This window comes from Podarcis pityusensis (genome assembly GCF_964106645.2).
Source record: "Podarcis pityusensis genome assembly, chromosome: 7".
In the NCBI taxonomy this organism is placed as follows: Eukaryota; Metazoa; Chordata; class Lepidosauria; order Squamata; family Lacertidae; genus Podarcis; species Podarcis pityusensis.
The window spans coordinates 7,909,104-7,932,935 of NC_138031.1; the positions used below are offsets into that span (position 1 = coordinate 7,909,104).

The window sequence follows — 23,832 nt, forward strand, 5'->3', positions numbered from 1 at the left end:
CCTTTAAATGCTTGCTGAATTTTTTCTATTCCACCAGGTATATGCAGGCAATTTAGAATATATATTTCCATGGTGATTAGTTGGTACTCTGCGATTTTAAAAATGTATGTGTTTTTATTATATAGTGGTACGAACTTAATCCGTTCCGGAAGTCCATTCTTAAACTGAAACCGTTCTTAAGCCAAGGTGAGTTTTCCCTAATGAGGCTTCCTGCCTCTGGTGCCCTTCCACCATTCAGATTCTGTTTTTAGACCGAGGTAAAGTTCGCAAACCGGGACACTACTTCCGGTTTTGCGGAGTTCGTAAACCAAATCGTTCGTAAACTGAATCGTTCGTAAACTGGGCTGTTCTTAAACCAAGGTACCACTGTATATATGAATTATTGTAATCCACTTTGATAGTTTTAATGATTACAGCATTTTAAATAATAGTACAGTGGTACCTCAGGTTACAGACGCTTCAGGTAACGAACTCCGCTAACCCAGAATTAGTACCTCAGCTTGAGAACTTTGCTTCAGGATGAGAACAGAAATTGTGCAGTGGTGGCGCGGCAGCAGCGGGAGGCCACATTAGCTAAAGTAATGTTTCAGGTTAAGAACAGTATCAGGTTAAGAACGGACCTCCGGAATGAGTTAAGTTCTTAACCCGAGGTACCACTGTAATAACAAAGGTGCACACTGATGCACAAAATCCTTACTTTGTGCTATTTTCTTGAACTGTAGAATGATTTCCAAAGTTAGAAGAGATCACGAATCATTATCCATTTGTTACCATCAAAATGTAAGCATTGTTACATATGTTTTTTTCCTCTTTGTACAGAAATCTCATTTTGTTTTCTTTGTTCTCTTTCTAGACTTCCCTGTTTACTCCACATCCCAGTCGCCCTGTAAGTGTCACGCCTGATTCTTCTACCTTGTCGCTCTGAAAAATTAAAGCCATTGTGCCGTTAAGGAGAGGCTGCTAAACAAAACATCAAACATGTGGTTTAATACCACTTGCAAATAGCATCTGCTGAAGGGTGGGTGGGTGGGTAGTTGGGACAAGGATTGCAGCAGGAAAGGAGGGGGTTTAACTCTTTCCATCCCTGCCACAGTCCTGGCAGAAATTGCACTGACACAGCTAGCATTTCCCCCTGAAAAGAACCTGCAGTTGGTGTTAGTCGGAGCTTCCTTTTTCAGTGCAGTTAGCAGCTGAAGATCTTTGCTGAGACTGCAACAAGGATGGCGGGATTTAAAACAAGGGTGAAGAATCTCAGGCCAGGGTATGCAAATATGGCTCTGTGGAGTTCTTTGTCCACCCTCAGGACTTGATCCAGGCCATGATCCAGAATGTGGGTTGCGCTGTGGTCTAAACCACGGAGCCTCTTGGGGCTGCCAATCGGAAGGTCGGCAGTTTGAAAACCCGCGACGGAGTGAGCTCCTGTTGCTCTGTCCCAGCTCCTGCCAATCTAGCATTTTGAAAGCAAGCCAGTGCAAGTAGATAAATAGGTACCTCTGTGGCGGGAAGGTAAATGGTGTTTCCGTGCACTCCGGTTTCCGTCACGGTGTTCCGTTGTACCAGAAGTGGTTTAGTCATGCTAGCCACATGACCCAGAAAGCTGTCTGTGGACAAATGGTGGTTCTCTCGGCCTGATGCGAGATGAGCGCTGCCACTACATTGTCGCCTTTGACGGGACTTAACCATCCAGGGGTCCTTTACCTTTACCTTACCAGGCCATCCCTCCCACACAGGCCAGATCCCTCGCTACCACCCCCACCCTTGATGACCTTTGATCATCTTGATCGCCCTCCTCTGCACACATTCTAGCTTGTCAACATCCTTCTTAAATTGTGGCACCCAAAATTATATGTGTGGTCTGACCATTGCAGAATAAAGATAAAGGGGCCCCTGACCATTAGGTCCAGTCATGGCCGACTCTGGGGTTGCGGTGCTCATCTCGCTTTATTGGCCGAGGGAGCCGGCGTACAGCTTCTAGGTCATGTGGCCAGCATGACTAAGCCGCTTCTGGCAAACAAGAGCAGTGCACGGAAACGCTGTTTACCTTCCTGCCGGAGCGGTACCTATTTATCTATTTGCACTTTGACATGCTTTCGAACTGCTAGGTTGGCAGGAGCAGGGACCAAGCAACAGGAGCTCACCCCGTAGCGAGGATTCGAACCGCCGACCTTCTGATCAGCAAGTCCTAGGCTCTGTGGTTTAACCCACAGCGCCACCCGCGTCCCCCATTGCAGAATAGAGTGATACTATTACTTCCCTTGATCTGGACACTATACTTCTGTTGTTGCACTCAAACAGCCGGAGGGAACCAGGTTCGCAAAGGTTTCTATGCAGTGTATGGCCGGAAGGTTTGGCTTCGTACTGCACTTGGCAAGCCTGCTTATTTCCGGTGTTTGGGTCTTTGTTTCTTTTTTAGCAAACTGAAGCTGTGTCTTTTCCGCAGCTCTTTTCAACCCACCTGAAAACACAGATCAAACTGTGCAATCAAACAACTAAAAGGAGAAAATATCAAACAAGCTTCCGGAGATTAATTGGCAGCCTGTGTTTCCATGGCGACAGTGGCCTGCATTTGCAGTTATTAAATAATATCCTTCCCTTTAATTTAATTAACCCTCAGTGTTGCACTTGGAGCAATTTGGTTGTTTAAGATGGGGTTGCAAGCTTGAAATGACTTTATTAATATTTTCCCAAATGAGCAATTTGAATCAGTAAACTGAAGAGAGAAGTTCATTATCATGGTCGCTTGTACTGCACTGTCATCTTTCTTTCATCCACTAGGAGGCAGCAGAGAGTCTTCATGCAGAACTGATGCTCTCTTCAAATCTAATGCTCATATCTGCCTTAGGATTCAGTCCTATTAATCAGCATAGGAATATAGAGAACTGCCCTGTTCTGAGTCAGACCATTGGTCCTCCAGATTTTCAGGCTGCAGACATTCCCTTCCCCGCCTATAGATACCAGGGATGGAACCGGGGACCTTCTGAATTCAAAGCAGAGATGTGATTACCACTGAGCTGTGGCTAGTGATGGGAGAAAGATTCAGTTCAATTGACATTTAAATAGAAACTTGCCTAACTTGCAGTTCTGAAACAATACAAGAACCAAAACCATCGCTCAAAATTCAAACTTATCTGAATTTTGCAATTTAGTCCTCCAGCCAAGTACCGTGTCCAAGAATGCATATATTATGTTAAAGGTTGCATGGAAAAGAAGCAGAAATAAACAAATAACATAAAATTATACTGCATTACAGTGCAATTGGACACGGGTGGCAATGTGGTCTAAACCACAGAGCCTAGGGCTTGCCGATCAGAAAGTCAGTGGTTCGAATCCCTGCGACGGGGTAAGCTCCCGTTGCTCAGTCCCTGCTCCTGCCAACCTAGCAGTTAGAAAGCATGTCAAAGTGCAAGTAGATAAATAGGTATTTCTGCAGCGGGAAGGTAAATGGCATTTCCATGCACTGTTCTGGTTTCGCCAAAAGTGGCTTAGTCATGCTGGCCACATGTCCCGGAAGGTGTCTGCGGACAAACGCCGGCTCCCTCGGCTTGAAAGTGAGATGAGCGTGCAACCCTAGAGTCGTCCGCGACTGGACTTAATGGTCAGGGGTCCCTTTACCTTTACCGTGTAATTGCTTTGCAAAATGAAAGATGCATATTGGGAGAAAATAAATGCACTAAGATAGATTTTCATGAGCACTTGCCACACAGAAGTTTCATCGCTGTGCTGCACATGGAAGGTTGACCATTGTGCAGAAAGGGATATGCAACCACTGCTCTCTATGTGTGGGCCTCACAAACTCACTCATACTTTTTGTTCCCAGGGAGAACAAGGGCTACCAGGTGAAAAAGGTGACCGTGGAGAAAGAGGTGAACCCGTAAGCACATTGTAATCTTCTCGCTTTGCTTGCTATAAGTACGTCAAAAGGGTGAAGAGAGCGATTTCTGTTGTGGGGCATGCTACAAATGTTTGTTCAGCGGAGGGAAAACCCGGGAGTCTCCTGAACAGAAGAACTGATAGGATTTGACTTTTGTAGGCCTCTCCCTTGCTCCTTCTGACTCATTATGCAAGTTGTCGATTTGACATTATTCCTGTGATTATGGGAGCTGTGTATCTGTATGTCTACTAAAAGCTGCAAAATGTGTGCAGGTGCACATTGCTTATTGCATCAACTTTAAATTTGTATATGAAGTTTCTAGTCTTCATGAGGTTTGTATACAACATCAGGTAGCTGGGAGAAAGGGACAGCTTCACAGGCAGGTTTTTCATCTCCCATTTATTATTATTATTATCATTAATAATAATAATAATAATAATAATAATAATAATAATAATTTCCTGCCCCTTTGCTCTCATTGTTCCTTGATAACTAGCCTCTATTACCTCCTTTCCCCCCTATGTTTTTCTTCCCAGTCCCAGCTAAGAAATGATTGATTAATTCACGCTATGGATGGAGGAGGCATCAGTTTGCTTTGCTTTTTTTTTGAAGCAAACTTCCAAAACACTCCTGAATGTTCGCACAGATGGGAACACGTCCCAGACATATTATGCACTTTTCTGGATTCTGCAATGAAGTTTCTCTGTGCACAAAAATATGTATCTTACTTAAAATCTGTGTTCATGGTGCATATTTTGCAGATGAATGCACTGAAAAACCTTGTGCATATTTTACATAAAAATGGGCTTTTGTGTTTACAAAAATGCATGCAAACTGTTTGCAATTTCAACGTGGACTTTTTGGGCAGACCTACAACCGAGCGCCAGGACAAAATTAGGCTGCTCAGTCCATCCCTGTGTGCAACTCAATATGTTAGAATCCTAATGAATTACTGAGGTTTTAAATGCAATTAGGAAGAATGAGGCCTTTACGTTTTTTCTAACTTGATTTGTGGCATTTAAAAAAGAGGAGGCTACTGCTTGATCTCTGTGTGGTTTCTATGGGCCTAACATGATACTTAATTTCCCTTGAGAAAAATCACATATATAATGAGGAACATTTATGGTTTTTTACTTTTCTCCTTTCCTTCCAACAGGGAGAACGTGGCATTCCTGGTAAAGTGGGACTTCAGGGACCTGCAGGGCCACCGGTAAGCCAGAAAAGCTGGATCTCATTAATAAGTAGCAAAGCAGCTCATGTGTGAAAGTCGTAATTCTGCTTCTTTTGATTTTTTTTTTTTGGTTAGAGCAGTGCCGGTTCCAGGCTATTTTGCACTCTCGGCAAGGTTGTGCCCACCCCCATTTATTTTTTTTATTGCTAATTTCAATATTCAAAAACAGGTGTCTTCTATATTAAAAAGAAAAAGCACCACACTTGAAACTGTTAAGAAAATGCAGGGATAAGTAACACGGCTATCTTTGATAACCTTTCTCAACTACAGCAGAAAACGTTTTAGCACACAAATCATCTTGAATAACCTTGTGAATTTTGATGTTAAAACTTAAACCTCTTGAAAGTTTTCATTTCAGGCACATCAAAATCTCACTTTGCATGCCATTTCCTTCGCAATTACCCCCAATTCCTTCAGGTCAAGTGCTGAGGCTTGGGCATAATCAGTTGATACAGTTGCCAAGCTGTCTCTTTTGCAGGATGGTTGAGCTTATGTAAGTTGTTATAAGTTTGAGCATTGAGAAACTGTGTTCACCTGTTGCCACTGACACTGAAAGTGTGGGGAACATCCTTAGAGCAATAAAAAACATTAGCTACATTATCCGGGAGTTTTTGTTCTAGTATGAAGAGAAGTACTCCTTGTGGCAGGGACACGGGTGGCGCTGTGGGTTAAACCACAGAGCCTAGGACTTGCCGATCAGAAGGTCGGTGGTTTGAATCCCCACGACGGGGTGAGCTCCCGTTGCTCGGTCCCTGCTCCTGCCAACCTAGCAGTTTGAAAGCACGTCAAAGTGCAAGTAGATAAATAGGTACCGCTCTGGCGGGAAGGTAAACGGTGTTTCCGTGCGCTGTTCTGGTTCGCCAGAAGCGGCTTAGTCATGCTGGCCACATGACTCGGAAGCTGTACGCCAGCTCCCTCGGCCAATAAAGCGAGATCAGCGCCGCAACCCCAGAGTTGGCCACAACTGGACCTAACGGTCAGGGGTCCCTTCACCTTTACTCCTTGTGGCAACACACATTTTGTAAGTCTTTATGCTTTTGCTGTATGTTCACAGCCCAGATCTTCACCATCAATATCTTTGTTTCCATTGTGCGCCAATGATTTTTTCAAATTCTTGCAGCCTTAAGCATGTCTTCAGTAGATTTTTGGGTTGATACCGTATATATTACACTGAAAGCCAAATGGGGGAATTACTGTATCTTGTTGTAGCTGCTGGAATCTCTCTTTAGCAGATTGTAGGGCTATGTCTAAGACAGTACAGTACTTTGAATCTTGTGGTGCTTCTTCTTGGGCCTGAAAAATTCCAATACATTCTCAAAGTTTGGTAGCGTTTCCAGCTCATTTACACTCTCAGTAGCACATATTGAAACTTGTTTTCAACCCTCACCACACCTGCAGCCCACAAGGTAGTTATCGGTCACTTGCAATTGGCTTGCAGCTGAATTTAAATCAGCTATCTTGTTTCGATATGGCGAGCTTCCCCATTCAAGGAGAGAGGAAGAAGTGAGACACAGTTGACACGGAATTGGGTGAGCCAATTCTATTATTGACAGTTGGTAAAAGCTCCTTGTTGAATCTGGCATGCATAGAGGGGGACCTTATTACTCGGGCTCCAATGATGAGGCCTTAATCAGCTGCCTTGTGCAACTCAGTTAGATGATCAGGGTTTATTATCTTTTCCGTGAATGGAAATGGAAACTATGTCCTTTGTTAGGGGAGCAGGTTTAGCAGCTGTCTTAGCACCTGTTTTCTGAGCTGGCTGCTTTTGTTTTGCCTGGCTCTCCGAACATCCAGCAACTTGGTCCCTTCTCCCATCAGACTGAACCTTTGTTTTCTTGTATCTGTAGGGTATGAAGGGGCAAGAAGGGGCACCAGGGGGCCCTGGAGCACCAGGAGAGATTGTAAGTATTTGATCTGCTTTAGAAACTCTTTTTCCTAGATAGTCAGAAGAGCGTTAGAAATTCATCTGTTACATACGAGCAACTTCCCTTGAGACACTCTGCTGGGGGAGAGGAGGTGTTGAGTCATTCAAACAGTAGGAGTCCCCTTGCTCCAAATTCTATTATTATTATTATTATTATTATTATTATTATTATTATTATTTTATTTATACCCCTCCCAGCCACTCTGGGCGGCTCCCAATCGAGTGTTAAAACAATACAACATTAAATATTAAAAATTTCCCTAAACAGGGCTGCTGTCAGATGTCTTTTAAAGATAAGATAGCTGCTTATTTCCTTCACATCTGAAGGCAGGGTGTTCCACAGGGTGGGTGCTACTACCAAGAAGGCCCTCTGTCTGGTTCACTGTAACCTCACTTCGGATCACTGTAACCTCACTTCCGGATCTCCGTGTCCGGGCTGAACGATGGGGGTGGAGACGCTCCTTCAGGTATACAGGACCAAGGCCGTTTAGGGCTTTAAAGGTCAGCACCAACACTTTGAATTGTGCTCGGAAACGTACTGGGAGCCAATGCAGATCTCTCGGGACCGGTGTTATGGGGTCCCGGCGGCCACTCCCAGTCACCAGTCTAGCTGCCGCATTTTGGATTAATTGCAGTTTCTGGGTCACCTTCAAAGGTAGCCCCACTCAAATGAAATTCAGTTCTCTGGCAGTTCAAGTGTTTTCCCCCGCAGAAAAGTTGCTGGGCCCAGTCTAGTGGGGACGTCCTGCTCAAATCCCTACTAAAATAAGCAGCATCTGGGTCCAGCTCCCATTCATTTCAAGAGAGTTTACCCCAGGGAAGTGTATGCTGGATTAGACGTTGGGCCAATTCATATCATTTGGACATGTTGAAATCCCATCAAGTCGATTTTCTGCAGAGCTGAAGCAGTGTGCCGTTGCGCATGATATCTAAATGGCTTGGGACCTGGGTACCTTAAGGACTTCCTTCTTCCATATATTCCTTTCTTCATGCTCCATTCAATGTCTAAAGCCTTCCTCATCCTTAATGAAGTGTGCCAGAATACTGCTTGAAGCAAAGCCTCCTATGTGGTGGCCCCTATCCCATGGAATGCTTTGCCTGGTGAGATGCAGCAGGGCCTGACACTATGGTCTTTGTTGTTGTTAAAGCATGCCTGTTCAGAAAGTCATTTGGTTGAATGTTTCTCTGGCCATTGTTTTAACACTGTTCCCTTTGCAGTTGTGTTTTAAGGTAAATTGTTTGACATTTGCTGGGGTGGGGGGCTAAATAGAAATGTGATTATTTTTAGTAAATAGCAGTCACTTTGGAAGTGACTGGTGGCTATAATGTTTTGAACTTGTATGCCATTGTTTCTTCAAATTGTTTCTTTCTATACAGTCGTACCTTGGTTGTGGAACATAATCCATTCCAGGAGTCCGTTCGACTCCTGAAACGGTTCAGAAACCAAGGCGCGGATTGCGATTGGCTGCAGGAGCTTCCGGCACTCAATTGGAAGCTGCGGAAACCATGCTTGACATTGGGCTTCCAGAAAACATTCACAAACCGGAACGCTAACTTCTGGGTTTGCGGCGTTCCTGAGCCAAAATGTCTGAGTACCAAGGTGTTTGAGAACCAAGCTACGACTGTAATGGCAAATGCTTTCTCTCCATGTCCCACTTTTTCCAACCCCAGACTAGAGCTGATCTGAAAGGTTCTCCCTCATTTAAGATGAACATTTTTTATTTGAAAATCAAAATTTATCCCAGTCTACATTTTCAGTGTGTTTTCAATGCATTTTCTATCTGTAGAAAATTCATTTCAAATAGCAAGTGCACTTTACATTGAACCTGGCAATTGGACTCATTTTATACCAAATTTGGATTATAAATATTTTTTTTTCTTATTTCAAAAGGGTGCTCCTGGACCTGCAGGCCCCCCAGGGCCACGAGGCTTGCCTGGAAATGTGGTATGTATTATGCATAACCATCAGCTCTGGGTATATCCTGAATAGCAAGGGGATTTGGATCGTGACTAGGAATGAGGGGAAGATTCAGTTCAGGTGGCATTTAAAGGTGAATCTCCCTCATTTGCACTTCATAGAAACATAGAAGTTGGAAGGGACCCCAGGGGTCATGGAGGAAATAATGTGTGAACCGAAACACAGCCATCCTTCAAAATCTGCACTTCTTGGGGGGGGTCACTAGAGGCGCATCAGAAGATGGCTGACAATAACATCTCTCCGACCCACACGAGGTAATTTGGAGGCTGTGATGGGAGTAATAGCCTCCCTACCCCTCCAGGATTGTGGGGGGGGGGGGCTGCCCTTGCCTGCTGTGCCCTATACCACCCCCGAATTTGAGGGGATGGGGGCACTAGGCAGAATGCCCTTCTGTGGATATCGGCGCTCCTGGACGCTGCCTCTGATCCGCGCCTCTAGCTGCAAGAACTTCAAAAGAAACGATTAGGATGAAGCGAATGCACATATTTCAAGGAAGGAGGGGGAGTAAAGACTGCTAACAGAAGAGATCTCTGATAAACGAGACGAGTCGGAAGAACAAGAATTAACCAGATGAAGACACACCAAGACTCGGTATGGCAAAAGGACTGGATGGGGGAGGGGAAAAAAACTTTCCTTTCTTTCCTCTATGTGATTAAACAGGAATCACCCCCCCTCACAAGTCAGAAATGTCGTTTGAAGGACTTAAGCTGTGGATTTATGTCTGTGTGGAGATAAACTTTCTAACCAAAGCATGTTTTAAGAAGAGCGTGGAATATATAAGGGCTTTGGAATGATGCAGTTAAAAATACCGTCGCCATATTGGGAAGTTCTGTTGGAGGACTTAAGTCTGGGAGGAGAAATAGAGCTATTTTTATATTGTGCGTGAAAATTCTCAGAGGGACTTAAGAACGACAGTTCTGTGATTAATGATGGAAAGAGCGATGTTATCTATGAATGCGAGGATATATGGAAACCATCTCGATTTGAGGATTGGATGAGCGGAAAATTCACACAGGATTATTATTGGTGTTTATCGGCTTAAGGAGATTATCAGAAGAGATCATAAAGAAGAAAGAGAAAATATACGAACAAGATGAGATGCGGAAACAGCAAGATAAGACTAGATAGAATTATGAACTTTGTTTGGACTGATTCGGACATTAACGCAGTAGCAAGAAGATGATCAGAATCCCCCTTCAGATCTTGAAATATGGGTCCCCTCAACAAAATTTAAAATTCGGCTTTGTAATTCGGAATTTATGTGATGTGATGTGATGTGATTTGATTGGTCGGTTAATAAAAATTATTTATAAAAAAAACACAAAATCTGCACTTCTTCAGATTTTGCAATACTCCAGCCAAGTAATGTGTATAAGAATGTGCATACTCAGTAAAAATGTTGAAAATATAAAAATAAAATAAAATATATTTATATGCCTCCTATCTGACTGGGCAGCTTCCAACAAATTAAAACAAAGTAAGACATCAAACATTAAAAACTTCCCTATATATTACTGAAGATAGCATACAATATGTGGTATATTAGGGGTAATTGCTTTGCAGAAAGATGTGTATTAGGAGAAATTCATATTAAAACGGTAATGAATTTTATAAGGACTTTTAAAAAAAATCTAACTTGGGTAGACATGTGGAGAACCAAATTTAAAATGAGAAAAAATGCAAGAAATGAGATATAGTTAAAGCAATATCATAGGACATGAATTCTCTCAGTGATTTCCCATATATCTTCCTGCCACAGAAGGCTAACTGGTTCATGTTATTTTTCTCTACAGGGTGTACCCGGAGATCCTGGCCGACCTGGAAATGAAGGCCCCAAAGGAGAAAAGGTACTGCTTTCTTGAAAATATGCCCGTCCAAAGTGTTTCTCTTTCTCTTGCATAGAAAAAGACCAAATGTTTGGTTTACTTACAAATTCTTCAAATGTCAGATTCATGTGTTATTCCATACAGCATTCAGGAAATGCTGCACAGACAATAAAACTTAGTTTCATTCCAAAGTGGTAAAAGTTCCTATATTATTGGTAAAGGAACTCAAGAAAGGCTTGTGAAAGCTGTGCGGTTTGAGCTTGGAGCAACCAGCTGAGATTTCTTTACATGCTGAGCTTCTCAGGTAGACTGAAAGCAGAACAAAGGCTTGATTACCCAGTCCCTCGCCAAGGTGAGCTAAGCCTGGCAGGACAGCGTACTCTATGATTTTAACCCCTTCATGTATACTTAAGCATGTTGGTTATAGGAGGCTGGTTATCCCATAATCATGGGATGCGGGTGGCGCTGTGGGTAAAACTTCAGTGCCTAGGACTTGCCGATCGCATGGTCGGCAGTTCGAATCCCCGCGGCGGGGTGAGCTCCCGTCTTTCAGTCCCAGCTCCTGCCCACCTAGCAGTTCGAAAGCACCCCTAAGTGCAAGTAGATAAATAGGTACCGCTTTATAGCGGGAAGGTAAACGGCGTTTCCGTGTGCTGCGCTGGTGCTGGCTCGCCAGAGCAGCTTCGTCACACTGGCCACGTGACCCAGAAGTGTCTCCAGACAGCGCTGGCCCCCGGCCTCTTAAGTGAGATGGGCGCACAACCCTAGAGTCGGACACGACTGGCCCGTATGGGCAGGGGTACCTTTACCTTTACCTTTATCCCATAATCATATCTTTTGCAGGGAGATCCTGGAAAAGAAGGGAAGCCAGGAGCACCTGGGCCTACAGGTGAGCCAGGAGGTGTTGGAGAACCTGGATTACCTGGCAAGGGTCGAGATGGCGATAGAGTAAGTCTCACTTGTAAACTACATGCACAACCAAGTAGTTAACAATTTAGGACTGAGTGAATGTCTCTTGCTCCATTTCTTTTTGTTCTGTCGATCATAATCCTGTTCTGCTTAGTATTCTATGCCTTGCCTTTAGGATGAACCAGGAAATTTTCAAAAATCAATTTGGAAATAGATACACGTATAGTTTTCTGCAATTTTCAGTTCGCATCTTTCTTTTCGAAAGCACTTTATGAAACAGTACAAAAAATAAACATTGCTGACAAATATTGTGCAATGGCATCAACATTCCTGTTTGCACAGTGATTTAATCAATGCACATATATGCTTGTACACTGCTAACCTCTGAGGTAGGGGGCTGGGAAGCCTGTGGGTGTGAAGCAATTCCCCTCAGCCCCATTCCGGTTGTTCAGGAATGGTATGAGCTGTAGTCTAACATTTTCTTTTTCTTTGGTGTGTGTGATCCCATAAGGAAAGCAGAAATCAGCTGCATGAACTGCAGTTTAGCAGAGGTCCAAACTTAAATTTGGGGAAATGGCCAACTAAGATTGCCAACTAAGTACTTTATGCAAAATAAGGTAATTCCTGATGGAATCCTATGGTTGCTGACTCAGCAGTGAGATCAACTGCATTCAATGGGGCATAGTATGTGTGCATAGGATTGCAGCCTTTAAAAACCAGTCTAAAATTTGGAAGGAGAGGATTTATTGTCTCTAACTTCAGAACTGTGGACCTTTATAGTAGGATAATCAAAGGAAGCAGAGAAAGGCTACATGTTCACAATTGCTAAAAGGAACCTTGAGCAGTTGAGGGACCAGAAACCTTAGATGTGCAACTCAACAAACTTTCTGCCTCCTTTCCCAAAGAGGTCAGGCAATTCCTTCCTTGGTGCAGTAATGTGCACTTGAATAATTCATGGCTTTTACAGGCCATTGCCTGTTATGTCCTCAAAATAACAAATAAAGTCAAGTGGCATGACAGAAAAGAGTTCATTAGCAAGTCCTGCTTGGTTCCAAACAGTGATTGAGCAAAATGGCCCCTTTTACGTATATTGCAACCTTCTCCAACTTGGGGCCTCTTGATCTCCCATCATCCCTGACCATTGGTCATCCTGTCTGGGTCTGATGGGAACTGCAATTGGAAACATCTGGAGTACCAGGTTGGAAAGTCCAGTATATAGTCTTTGTGAAGCAATTTTGTGTCTTAATTTGCAGCTACCTGCAAGTGACAGAGCTAAAACAGTTTCCTGGGTGAAGACCTCCACACCTGAAAATTCTGTTTCTTTTATAATATACCAGCACACCTGATATTCTGAATTGCTTCCCCTAAGCAATAGCAGGCTTTTTTTTGACACTAATTCTCCATCTTTTTCACCCGCTAGTTCTTTTAAATTTTTTGCTCACATATTAATCTTGTGATCCTCACACACTTGAGTAATAACATTTTAGGGCAATCGTAGTCTGCTGTTGGAATGTACTTCTGCATCCAGTTTAAATAGTTCCCCCCACACACTTTGGGTTCTGGGTGCAGAATAATTATGATAATCATCATTATATAATCACCAGGGAACATAACTGAGTTTTGCTATCTCTAAGAAGAACAATGTGATGGTTGTAGGCGCCATTTCCCTTTTCTGAAGAGCAGGAACTGGTTTCTTAGACATTTCCATCTTTCTCAGTTGGTGACATTTACTTTATAGTTCCATCTATTTCTAGGGAGAAAGAGGACCACCGGGTTTACCTGGACCCTTTGGGCAGAAGGTGGGTACTTTATCTTGTCATTCTGTTGCATTTGATCAATACAATAGTGTTATATCTTCCCAAATGGACATTCTTGAGACCTAACTCTTATATTTTCTCTCTCATAGGGAGATCGAGGGGCTCCTGGAGTTCCAGGTCAGCCAGGAGACAGGGGGGCACCAGGCATCGGACTTTCTGGACCACCAGTAAGTACCAAGCATGCTACCCTCTGGCCTATGATGCAACACAAGCATTTGTCAATGGCTCTTTGGGCTGTAGGACTTGTATGATCTGAGACACCTGCCAGAAGTGGTTTTAAGGTGTTGCAGCCAGAGTGGCAGGACTGGGCACTGCACTGCAGAGGGTATGGGAATTTTCAGGGAGGCAGGAGAGGATATATTGTTTGATATTCTTCCTAACTTGTGTTAGCAAGTTCTATATCTTAGCAGAGTTTAAACATTCCCCTTTAAACGCACAGCGGTTTGATTGTTGCAGGCTCGTCGGAGCCTTTCCATATAAGATTCCTGGTAAGATTCCTTCTTGTCCCTCTTAAAAAGAATAGAAACAGCAATCTTATTAAAGTCTATATAAAAGTAATTTACTCACATTTATTCAGTTCACAGTTGGATCCCTGAAGGCAGACTTAGGTTACAAAAGTATATATATAAATGTGGAACTATCCCATAAGGGAGTTAGTCCCAAGTGACTGCCGACAGTCACTTCTGCTAACAAGTAGAAAAACAAAATGGAGAAGAGAGAGCAAAAGAAGGAGGTGTGCTCCTCTACCCAGATTAGGCCACACCCACATCTAGTCACATGCAGAGGAAGTTTTGTTCCAGCTCAGGAGGAAACAGGAAGTTTTCTCCTAGCTGGTACAAAGCACCCCCTAGCACAGGCATAGGCAAACTCAGCCCTCCAGATTTTTTGGGACTACAATTTCCATCATCACTGACCACTGGTCCTGTTAGCTAGGGATCATGGGAGTTGTAGTTCCAAAACATCTGGAGGGCCGAGTTTGCCTATGCCTGCCTGTGGCGATCACACAGGGTCCCCAGATGTTTAATGATCTATTGATCCCGTGCCACCACTGGGCTCACTTCCCCGCTGCCACCAACCAGTTACTCTCTGGTAAAACACTGAGTCCAGACAGTTGTTAAAAGTGAACCAAAAAAACCCAAAACAAGTTTATTTTACAGATATTAACAAGTTTATGGTTTCTCTGATAATATTCCTGTCAGTATCTTTGGTTTCTTTACCAGCCTATACCTTCCTAATACCTTCTGACTGATTATCTCAACTGTTTGACTGACTCCTCTTAACAAATTATCTCACTCTCTCACACCAGACTAGCCCAACCCACAGACTTATCTTATCTGTCTCTCCTAACTCCAGACTGTCTTCTCAACCACCCTAACTCCAACTCTCTCCCTAAAAAGCACACCTCTGTGCTTAAACCTTATACACAGTTAACTCTACCCCTTGGGTTCCCATTGGTTAGCCATTTTACAATTAGTTAACCCTTTCCCTATGAACCCAGTATGATGTCACACACCTAGTGTCGGAACTTGCGTTCAACCAAGCGACTCCTCTGGAATCGCCCTCTGACGTGATTAACCACCTGAGTCTTTGATAAGCTTCCAAGCACATTTCCCCATTACGCAGAGTTTCAAAGCAGCAGAAGTGACGAGATTTATGAGCTACATTGCTAAGAGTGTTTTATTACTAACTACGCAGACAGAAAAGAAATATACATGCTCTTTCTGTGAAAGCAGAGAGCAACCTGAAACACAAAGGAACAGGAAACCAGTACACATTACATCCATCTCCTGTTTCCTGTGAGACTTCCAACAGCCTGGAATCTCTGGAATGTAAACAGAGTCTTGTGACTCAAAAGCACTTCACTAGTGGCACAAACAGAAACTAACACCTAGGAGGGCAAATGCCACACTGCCCTAGCATGTCCATTCCAGGAATGTTGTACTGGACTGCTATGTGTTTCACATCCCACAGAGGGAACCACAACAATGCTACAGAATGGAGCAGGAGAGCTGAGAGGCACTAAATTTGACTGTCGCACAGAGCACCGCTGACATTAGAGAGCCCAAAGTCTGCCTCTGCATCGGCAGTGGGTGCAGAGCTGGCAGCAGCACCTAGCATTGCCGGGCAGCTGTTGGCATCCCAGAAGATTGGTTCTCCCCATCTCTATTTTGCCATTACAACATCCCTGCAAAGTGGATTCGGCTGAGAGTTTGCAGCTGGTCCAAAGGTCACTCAATCAGTTTCAGGACTGAGTGGAGATTTAAACCCTGGCCTTCAAGGTCTTAACCCAATCTGCTACATTGCACTGTCTCCACTGGGAGGGATTAAGTAAAACGGGTTTTCTTAACATAAGGATATGATAAAAATAAAAGGAAATTATAGTGGCAGCTTTTGTTTTCAAACCTCAATTTGTTCTTTTAAAAGACTCGAGGAACTATATCAGGAGGTAATCTGATTATGTGTTTGCAGGTGTGAGCTTAAAAGGGAACACCATCTGCTGTAGTGTAGGAAAATCTGGATGGTTAATATGTTCAAGTTAATCAAATTAATTATGTTTTTATATATATATATATATATATATATATATATATATATATATATATATGTTATGCTCATTTTTATCCTATACCTTCAGTGCATTCAGAACCTCAGGATGATTTGCAACAAAACAAGCAAACATAAACAAGTGCAAGATTAAAGATTAACAGAATAAAATGCACTTTTACAGAATAAAAGAGTCAGAATTCATATACGTTGAGTACGCTGAGCTTGGTTAAGATCAGTCCTCCTGTGACTAATTTTCTGAGGGACTGGGAGTGTGAGGGGGGGGGCAAATAGCTCCCTTTATTTGAATGACAACTAATGTGATCAAAACTCACAATGCCTTTCTTTCTTTCTTGTGTTTTTTTCAGGGCCCCTCAGGACCACCTGGAGATAAAGGCCCATCGGTACAGTATGTCTTTCTAAGTATGCACAGGGTGTGGTGTTGATAGCAAGGAAAGAAGGTGGTGTCATAGAATCACAGAACTGTAGAGTTGGAAGGGACCCTGAGGGCTATCTAGTCCAACCCCCTGCAATGTAGGAATCTCAGCTAAAGCATCCATGACAGATGGCTATCCTACCTCTGCTTGAAAACCTCCAAGGAAGGAGAGTCCACAATCTCCCTGCATTGAGCAGGCCGTTGGATGAGATAACATCCAGGATCGCTTCCAACTCTGAACTTCTATTGGTGGAATTCATTGTCATGCTTTTTGCCATCATTCTCTGTGTGCAAGCATTACAGTTTGGTGGATATAATGGTGCCCTCTCTCCTCTCCCTGTAGTCTGGGGGCTTTCCAGGGCCAATTTCAGGGGGTGGGGGGATATTATTATTATTATTATTATTATTATTATTATTATTATTATTTTATTTATACCCCGCCCATCTGGCTGGGTTTCCCCAGCCACTCTGGGCGGCTTCCAACCGAATATTAAAATACAATAGTCTATTAAACACTAAAAGCTTCCCTAAACAGGGCCACCTTCAGATGTCTTCTAAAAGACTGGTAGTTGTTTTCCTCTTTGACATCTGGTGGGAGGGCATTCCACAGGGTGGGTGCCACTACTGAGAAGGCCCTCTGCCTGATTCCCTGTAACTTGGCTTATCACAGTGAGGGAACTGATAGAAGGCCCTTGGAGCTGGACCTCAGTGTCCGGGCAGAACAATGGGGGTGGAGACTCTCCTTCAGATATACTGGACCGAGGCCGTTTAGGGCTTTAAAGGTCAGCACCAACACTTTGAATTGTGCTTGGAAACGTACTGGGAAGAAACGGCATTTGTGCAGGTAGAAGTCTTTGCACAGGGCTTCTTCTTTTTAGGCGAACCTCCCAATTCCAAGATCAGCAGAAAAGAGAAAATGAATTATATCATGTCAAGCACACACTGAAGATGAAGAGCTAATGTCACTTGAGGACACGGTGCAGATTATAATCAGGAAATTAGCTTGCAGCTGCCAGCTTGATCAAATTGCAATAACAAGTCCGAGTTGTCCTGCAGGAACAAAGCAATGGCAACCTCACTCATTCTGAGCCCAGTTATATGATTTATACAGCTTCACAGTGAATGAATAACTTTTGGCTCAGATTTGGGAAGGAGATAATCTCAAGGCACCCAAGGTGGAGGTGACTTTATGTTCCAGGAATACTTCACACACACAAAAATTGTCATTTGACATGACATGGTAAGGTAGTCATTCCCTCTTTTTAAGAAAGAGACACGGGTGGCACTGTGGTCTAAACCACTGAGCCTCTTGGGCTTGCTAATCAGAAGGTCGGCAGTTCGAATCCCCATGAAGGGGTGAGCTCCTGCTGCTCTTTCCCAGCTCCTGCCAACCCAGCAGTATGAAAGCACACCAGTGCAGGTAGATAAATAGGTACCACTGCGGTGGGAAAATAAATGACATTTCTGTGTGCTCTGGTTTCCATCATGGTGTCCCGTTGCCCCAGAAGTGGTTTAGTCATTCTGGCCACATGATCCGGAAAGCTGTCTGTGGACAAACACCAGCTCCCTTGGCCTGAAAGCAAGATGAGTGCCATACCCCATAGTCGCCTTTGACTGGACTTAACCATCCAAGGGTCCTTTACCTTTTCGTTAAAACAATAAATAATAAATCCTCTTTTCAAATAAGTATTTTTGTTCCCCAACCAGCATATTTCTGGAAATCCTGAAGACAGAACAAATGTCACCCTAGAAAAAAATGGTACCTGCTAGGGGCTGCCACCATCTCCCCAAACTCACACCCTAGAATGCCCTGAAAATTTCTATACCCAGGTCATCCATAGGTGGGATGTTTGTCATCAGCCATAAGCAACCAATAGCACTTTCAGATCCTAAAATAATAGGGCAGGACTGGGGGAAAAGAATCACTGCACAATTGCAGCCACAAATCCATGTATAGTATGTGCTGTCATGCAAGCAGTTCCCCAGCAGTGGAACTAGGCTACAGGCAGGTTAGTCTGTTATTTATGGGCAAATTGGCCATCGGTTATCTTCTGATAACTGTTCCTGAAATTAAATCTGTGACTTGCCCTATAAATGTATGTAGGAAATAAACAATTGTGTGGCAGTGTGTGTGTTTGTGTAGGAGACTGTACTTTATATTTTTTTAAAAAATGTTTATTGGTGCGTTTGCATTATTTTGATGCTCTCTTTTGTAAAACTGTTAAAAAGTCTTACTTTTTGGGGGGGAAAGAATACAATAGCATATCTGGAATTATTAATTTTATCCCCCTTTTTTCTAGGGTCCCCGAGGTTTGCCAGGCATCCAAGGTCAACCAGGGCCATCTGGTCAGGATGTAAGTAAACATATCGGTGTTTGGTATGCCTATGAGAAGGGCAGTAGCTCAGTGGTAGATCACATTTGCATGCAGAAGGGCCCCGATCCAATCTCTGGCTGAAAGAGGCTGCCCCCGCCCTGCCTGAAACCCTGGATCGTTGCTGCCAAATCAGTGCACACATCACTGAGCTGGGTGAAGCAATGGTCTGATTAATTATAATCAGTATGCTCCCTTGAAACATCCACAGGACAAGTTGGAGTAAAGAAGTGGTGGGCAGGAAAGGATTAAGCATTTCCTCCCCTTGCTGCTGCTTTACTTATTCCAAAGGTTGTTTCATTTTGTGTTCTGTACTCCCATCCTACACACACACACACACACACACACGTATTTAGGAAGGTGAAGATCAGGTTATAAATGGTTAAGATTTTAAAAAATACTCAAGATTTTCCCCTCCCCTGTGGACCCCAAGCTGTTTTTCTTTTTAAAAAGTGGAAGAACGGGGCAAGCTGGTCTGTTTCTGATCTGCATCTCTTCCAAATGTTCACCTGTAAATCTGTCCTGCCCCCTTTCTGTAGTAATCTTTGAACCAAAAGAAACCTGCATATCAGATGTTATGTACTGAGTTGAATAGGATCCAAAAGGCAGCAGTCTGATTGGTCCTAGAACAATAGGATTCAGAATGCAGCAGTCTGATTGGTCCTAGAACAATAGGGTCCAGAATGCAGCAGTCTGATTGGTGCACAGGAGCCACCCAATCCAGCTCCAGGTGGAAGTGAATCCACAACCTGATTGGCCTACAGGTGAATCCCGGAATATGCCAATCACGTGGGGCCCATTGTGTAAATAATATATATAAAGCAGACATTATGGGGGAACTTCCATTCCTCATCACCACTATGAGCTGAATAAAGAGCATGAAATACACTCTCAGCTCCGAGTATATTTCACCAGAAAAAGTGGGGGGCAAGAGGAAACCACAGCTTCCCCCCTTCCTGAAATGGTATTTCTATCAGAACATTAATTTTATGCATATTTTGGTTGAAAGGAAAACTTTGTAGGAAAGTTCAAGAAGTGTGAAAAAGCTAGTGGACGGGTCAGTTCCCATCTGCGCACGAATCCAGGAGATTTGGATCAGGACAATTTGTATCCGAATATGCAGATATTGAATTCATCAAGCATGTTTGCTCGGTGTGTTGTTAGCCCCCCATGATAAATGACCCTCTTCTTTCTCCCCTCTCAAATTGCTTCTGATGAGACTCTGGCTGCTTTGTGCTGCCTGGGAATTGCTCCTTCTTGTTTCAAGAAAGTGTCAAGAACATTTTCAAGGGACATATCTCATCCATACCTCATTTCCTCAGTGCTCTCGATCAGCAGAGTCGCAGCTTTCTGGAAACTTATATGTATTCCCTGGTGAGGCTTCATTATGTGAGTTTTCTGTTGAGAAAGGAGAGGGGACACTAGGGGAGGCACAGCCCATAGCAGGGAAGAATCAATGGTCTTGCCTCTTGCTCCCCACCCAGATCCTCCACTGCTATGGGACTTGGCTATCTTCCAATGAGGTGTGGCTAGAGTAGTCAGCTAGCATCATGGCGTGTATTTTGCAGAATAAGAATGCAAGAACCTCACACTCCTTTTGTTCCTCACCTGTAGGGCCTACCAGGAAATCCAGGTGAACGAGGTCCTCCAGGAAAACCGGTATGTCCCCAACCTCTCTAGCCCTCCCTCTTAATACTGGCACATTTTCATACCAATTTCGGGCCCAGAATCATTTTTCTTCCCTGATGATGATGATTATTATTTATTTATACCCCATCCATCTGGCTGGGCTTCCCCAGCCACTCTGGGCGGCTTCCAACAAAATATTGAAATACAGTAATGCATCAAACATTAAAAGCTTCCCTAAACAGGGCTGCCTACAGATGTCTTCTAAAAGACTGGTAGTTGTTGTTCTCTTTGACATCTGGTGGGAGGGTGTTCCACAGGGCGGGTGCCACTACTGAGAAGGCCCTCTGCCTGGTTCCCTGTAATTTGGCTTCTTGCAGTGAGGGACCTTCCAGAAGGCCCTCGGTGCTGGACCTCAGTGTCCGGGCAGAACGATGGGGGTGGAGATGCTCCTTCAGGTACACTGGACTGAGGCCGTTTAGGGCTTTAAAGGTCAGCACCAACACTTTGAATTGTGCTCGGAAACGTACTGGGAGCCAATGTATATCTTTCAAGACCAGTGTTATGTGGTCTCAGCGGTAGTTAATATACTAATACATCAAAGGCACTGAGCAGACACTTGGACTTAGTCTTCTATACCATCCTTTCTTAGGTTGCATCAGTGCTATTGAAACGACTTTCCCTGTGTGAGAGGTGATTCAGCAATGTTGTCCCTCAAATGATGCGTATAATCAATTGAACTCTTGGCCCTGTGAGGCTAATGTCTTTCATGACCGAGGGATGCTTTGATTTCGGATTCTCTGAAATGGCTCTTCAATAGCATGAAATGACAGGCGTTCTTTTTCTCTCCCCTCAGGGTGCCTCTCCTCTCCTTTCTCCTGGTGACATCAGTCTCTTAGTTAAGGTAAGCTGTTTTTTGTTTTTTTTCCTGGGATGCTCCAGGATCTCGTGTTCAAAGAAAATCTCATCAAACCATTCAAAAAAATTAGAGTGTGTGTGTTTCTTAAAAGTGGATACAAAAACATCTTCATTTTGGATTTTCATTTTCCCCCTAGTCATCATTGCCGTCGTCACCATCATTAAATTGATTGGTCAACTTGGAGCAATTTTTTAAAAAATATATGTGATTAAGAAAGCAGTGGTTTTATTTATGTGGCAAAACATCTCAGCTTCTGTCTTCATCAGTTGCTCTGATTTGCATGCTTGTGCACATCAGAGCACAACTCCAGCATGAAATTCTGGAAAGCTGATGCCAATCAATGTACTGAGCAACATGGACCAATGTTCTTTCTCTGTGTAATAAGGCAGTTTCCAGTGCTGTTAGATACCAGCTAGAAAGAGGCCGTCTGCCACAACAGTGAAGTGTTAATTCTCCTTTTTCCTCCCCCTTATTTAAGGATGTTTGCAGTGACTGCCCTCCCGGACCACCTGGACTTCCAGGAATGCCAGGATTCAAGGGTGACAGAGGCCTTCCAGGTCCACTTGGCCATGAAGGCCCAGTTGGGAAAACGGTATGAAAGAGAAGATGGGTAGCTGAACGCTAGACACTGTTACCTGGCAATGCACTGAAAAGATTAGACCAGGAGTAGCTAAACTGTGGTCCCCCAGTTGCTGTTGGACTCCCATCCGCCCCAGCCAGAATGGCCAATGGTCATGGTGATAGGGGTTGCGGTCCAGTTACATCTGGAGGGCCAAAGGTTAGTCAGCCCAGGATAAACTCCCCTGATCCCAATTGGGGAGTAGGGGTGATGGCTATCTTAACCCCCCCCCAAAAAACGTAATGAGTGAATTGCAACCATGCAATTCATGCTAACTTTCACACCAACCTTCCAACATAGACATGGTATAGGGAAGAAGCAGCTGCTGAAACTGTGCCACTGATTGATTTTTTTAAAAAATGGAAGGAAAACTTGGCACTCTGGATCATATATATATATGATTTCCCCATCCACTGAATATGTGGGGTCTTCTACTAGGGGAGAATGGTTATGTAAGCTTTCAGAATACAGTGGTACCTCGGATTACATACGCATCAGGTTACATACACTTCAAGTTACAGACTCCGCTAACCCAGAAATAGTACCTCGGGTTAAGAACTTTGCTTCGGGTTTAGAACAGAAATCGTGCTCCGGCAGTGCAGTGGCAGCAGGAGGCCTGATTAGCTAAAGTGGTGCTTCAGGTTAAGAACAGTTTCAGGTTAAGAACAGACCTCCAAAACAGATTAAGTACATAACCACAGGTACCACTGTATTTAGAATTAGCCAAATTGACAGATATAATAAGACAAAAACCCAAAAGTGAAGTGAAAAAGGAATGGGAGTGTCTATATGAATACCTTAAAAGTCAAGGTTCGAGGACAGAAATCTGGCTGAGTCTGGAATAACCTTGTGAAGTGAAAGGATATGAAAGAGGGTTTTATATCTAGATGCTAGGATAGAGATGATAAGGGAAACAGGGAAACAGGAAGACACAATGAGAGGTAAAGGAGGTGTTGTGGGATTGGTGGAAGTCAATGTTTGTTTTTCTTTTTAGTGTTTATATTATTAACTTGTAATATATGGATTTGGTTTTTTTGTATATTGGATTTTGTGTATTGTTATTTTTTGATATTTTTGTGTTGTTGGGTGGAAAATACTAATAAAATTTAAAAAGGAAAAAAGAAGAAAAAGAATATGTGGGGTCTTCTGCTACCTTCCAAAGAGAGGAAGTCCATCTGATCTTTCTTTGTTTTCAGGGGGAGGCAGGACCCAGAGGTCACCCCGGACCACCAGGTGTAGAAGGTCCAAAGGTCAGTTCTGTCTTCTCTTTTGTGATGTCAGGGTTTTTGCTGGAAAGATACAGGATAGCAGGATGAAATCTCTGCCATTCTTGGGGAAGAGGGTTTCTTTGGGGTAGGGGGTACAATTAAAAATAGAGAGAGAGATAGAGAAAACAAACCAGCCTACCAGAATTGCTGAAGTTCTAACCACAGTAATGTCCTCCCATTTATTAAAACATCTGACTGACTTTTGAAATGGCTTTAAGTCCATTTCTGAGAATATGGACCACATGTCATAAAAAGGCAAGTCCTGAAATTTTGAGCCTATTGACCTTTGCTTGGAGAAACTCAAGGAAATGCCAACGAGGCAAAGAAAAATGAGATTGTGGCTGATTTTTCCCTCTGGACATTTCTATAACTCCTTGGCTGGGACTGAGTGAAAATGTTTTGATCTTATGCCCACTGTTGACTTGCTGGTCCTAAGAGTGTGTGTGTGTGGGGGGGGGTTATTTAGTTGTCAATATTTATTAATTTATTAAA

General features: G+C 43.4%; 1 protein-coding gene across 1 annotated transcript in view; it reads left to right on the forward strand.

Moving 5' to 3' along the window:
• Nucleotides 1-23,832, forward strand: part of COL22A1 (collagen type XXII alpha 1 chain) — a 192,959-nt gene that overhangs the window by 142,519 nt on the left and 26,608 nt on the right. The window contains exons 33-47 of the mRNA XM_081012482.1: nt 854-886; nt 3,818-3,871; nt 5,028-5,081; nt 6,950-7,003; nt 8,918-8,971; nt 10,798-10,851; nt 11,674-11,778; nt 13,494-13,538; nt 13,646-13,723; nt 16,469-16,504; nt 18,837-18,890; nt 20,523-20,567; nt 21,391-21,438; nt 21,932-22,045; nt 23,269-23,322. Of these exons, the coding sequence (XP_080868608.1) occupies nt 854-886; nt 3,818-3,871; nt 5,028-5,081; nt 6,950-7,003; nt 8,918-8,971; nt 10,798-10,851; nt 11,674-11,778; nt 13,494-13,538; nt 13,646-13,723; nt 16,469-16,504; nt 18,837-18,890; nt 20,523-20,567; nt 21,391-21,438; nt 21,932-22,045; nt 23,269-23,322 (882 nt within the window). The remainder of the gene's footprint in view (nt 1-853; nt 887-3,817; nt 3,872-5,027; nt 5,082-6,949; nt 7,004-8,917; nt 8,972-10,797; nt 10,852-11,673; nt 11,779-13,493; nt 13,539-13,645; nt 13,724-16,468; nt 16,505-18,836; nt 18,891-20,522; nt 20,568-21,390; nt 21,439-21,931; nt 22,046-23,268; nt 23,323-23,832) is intronic.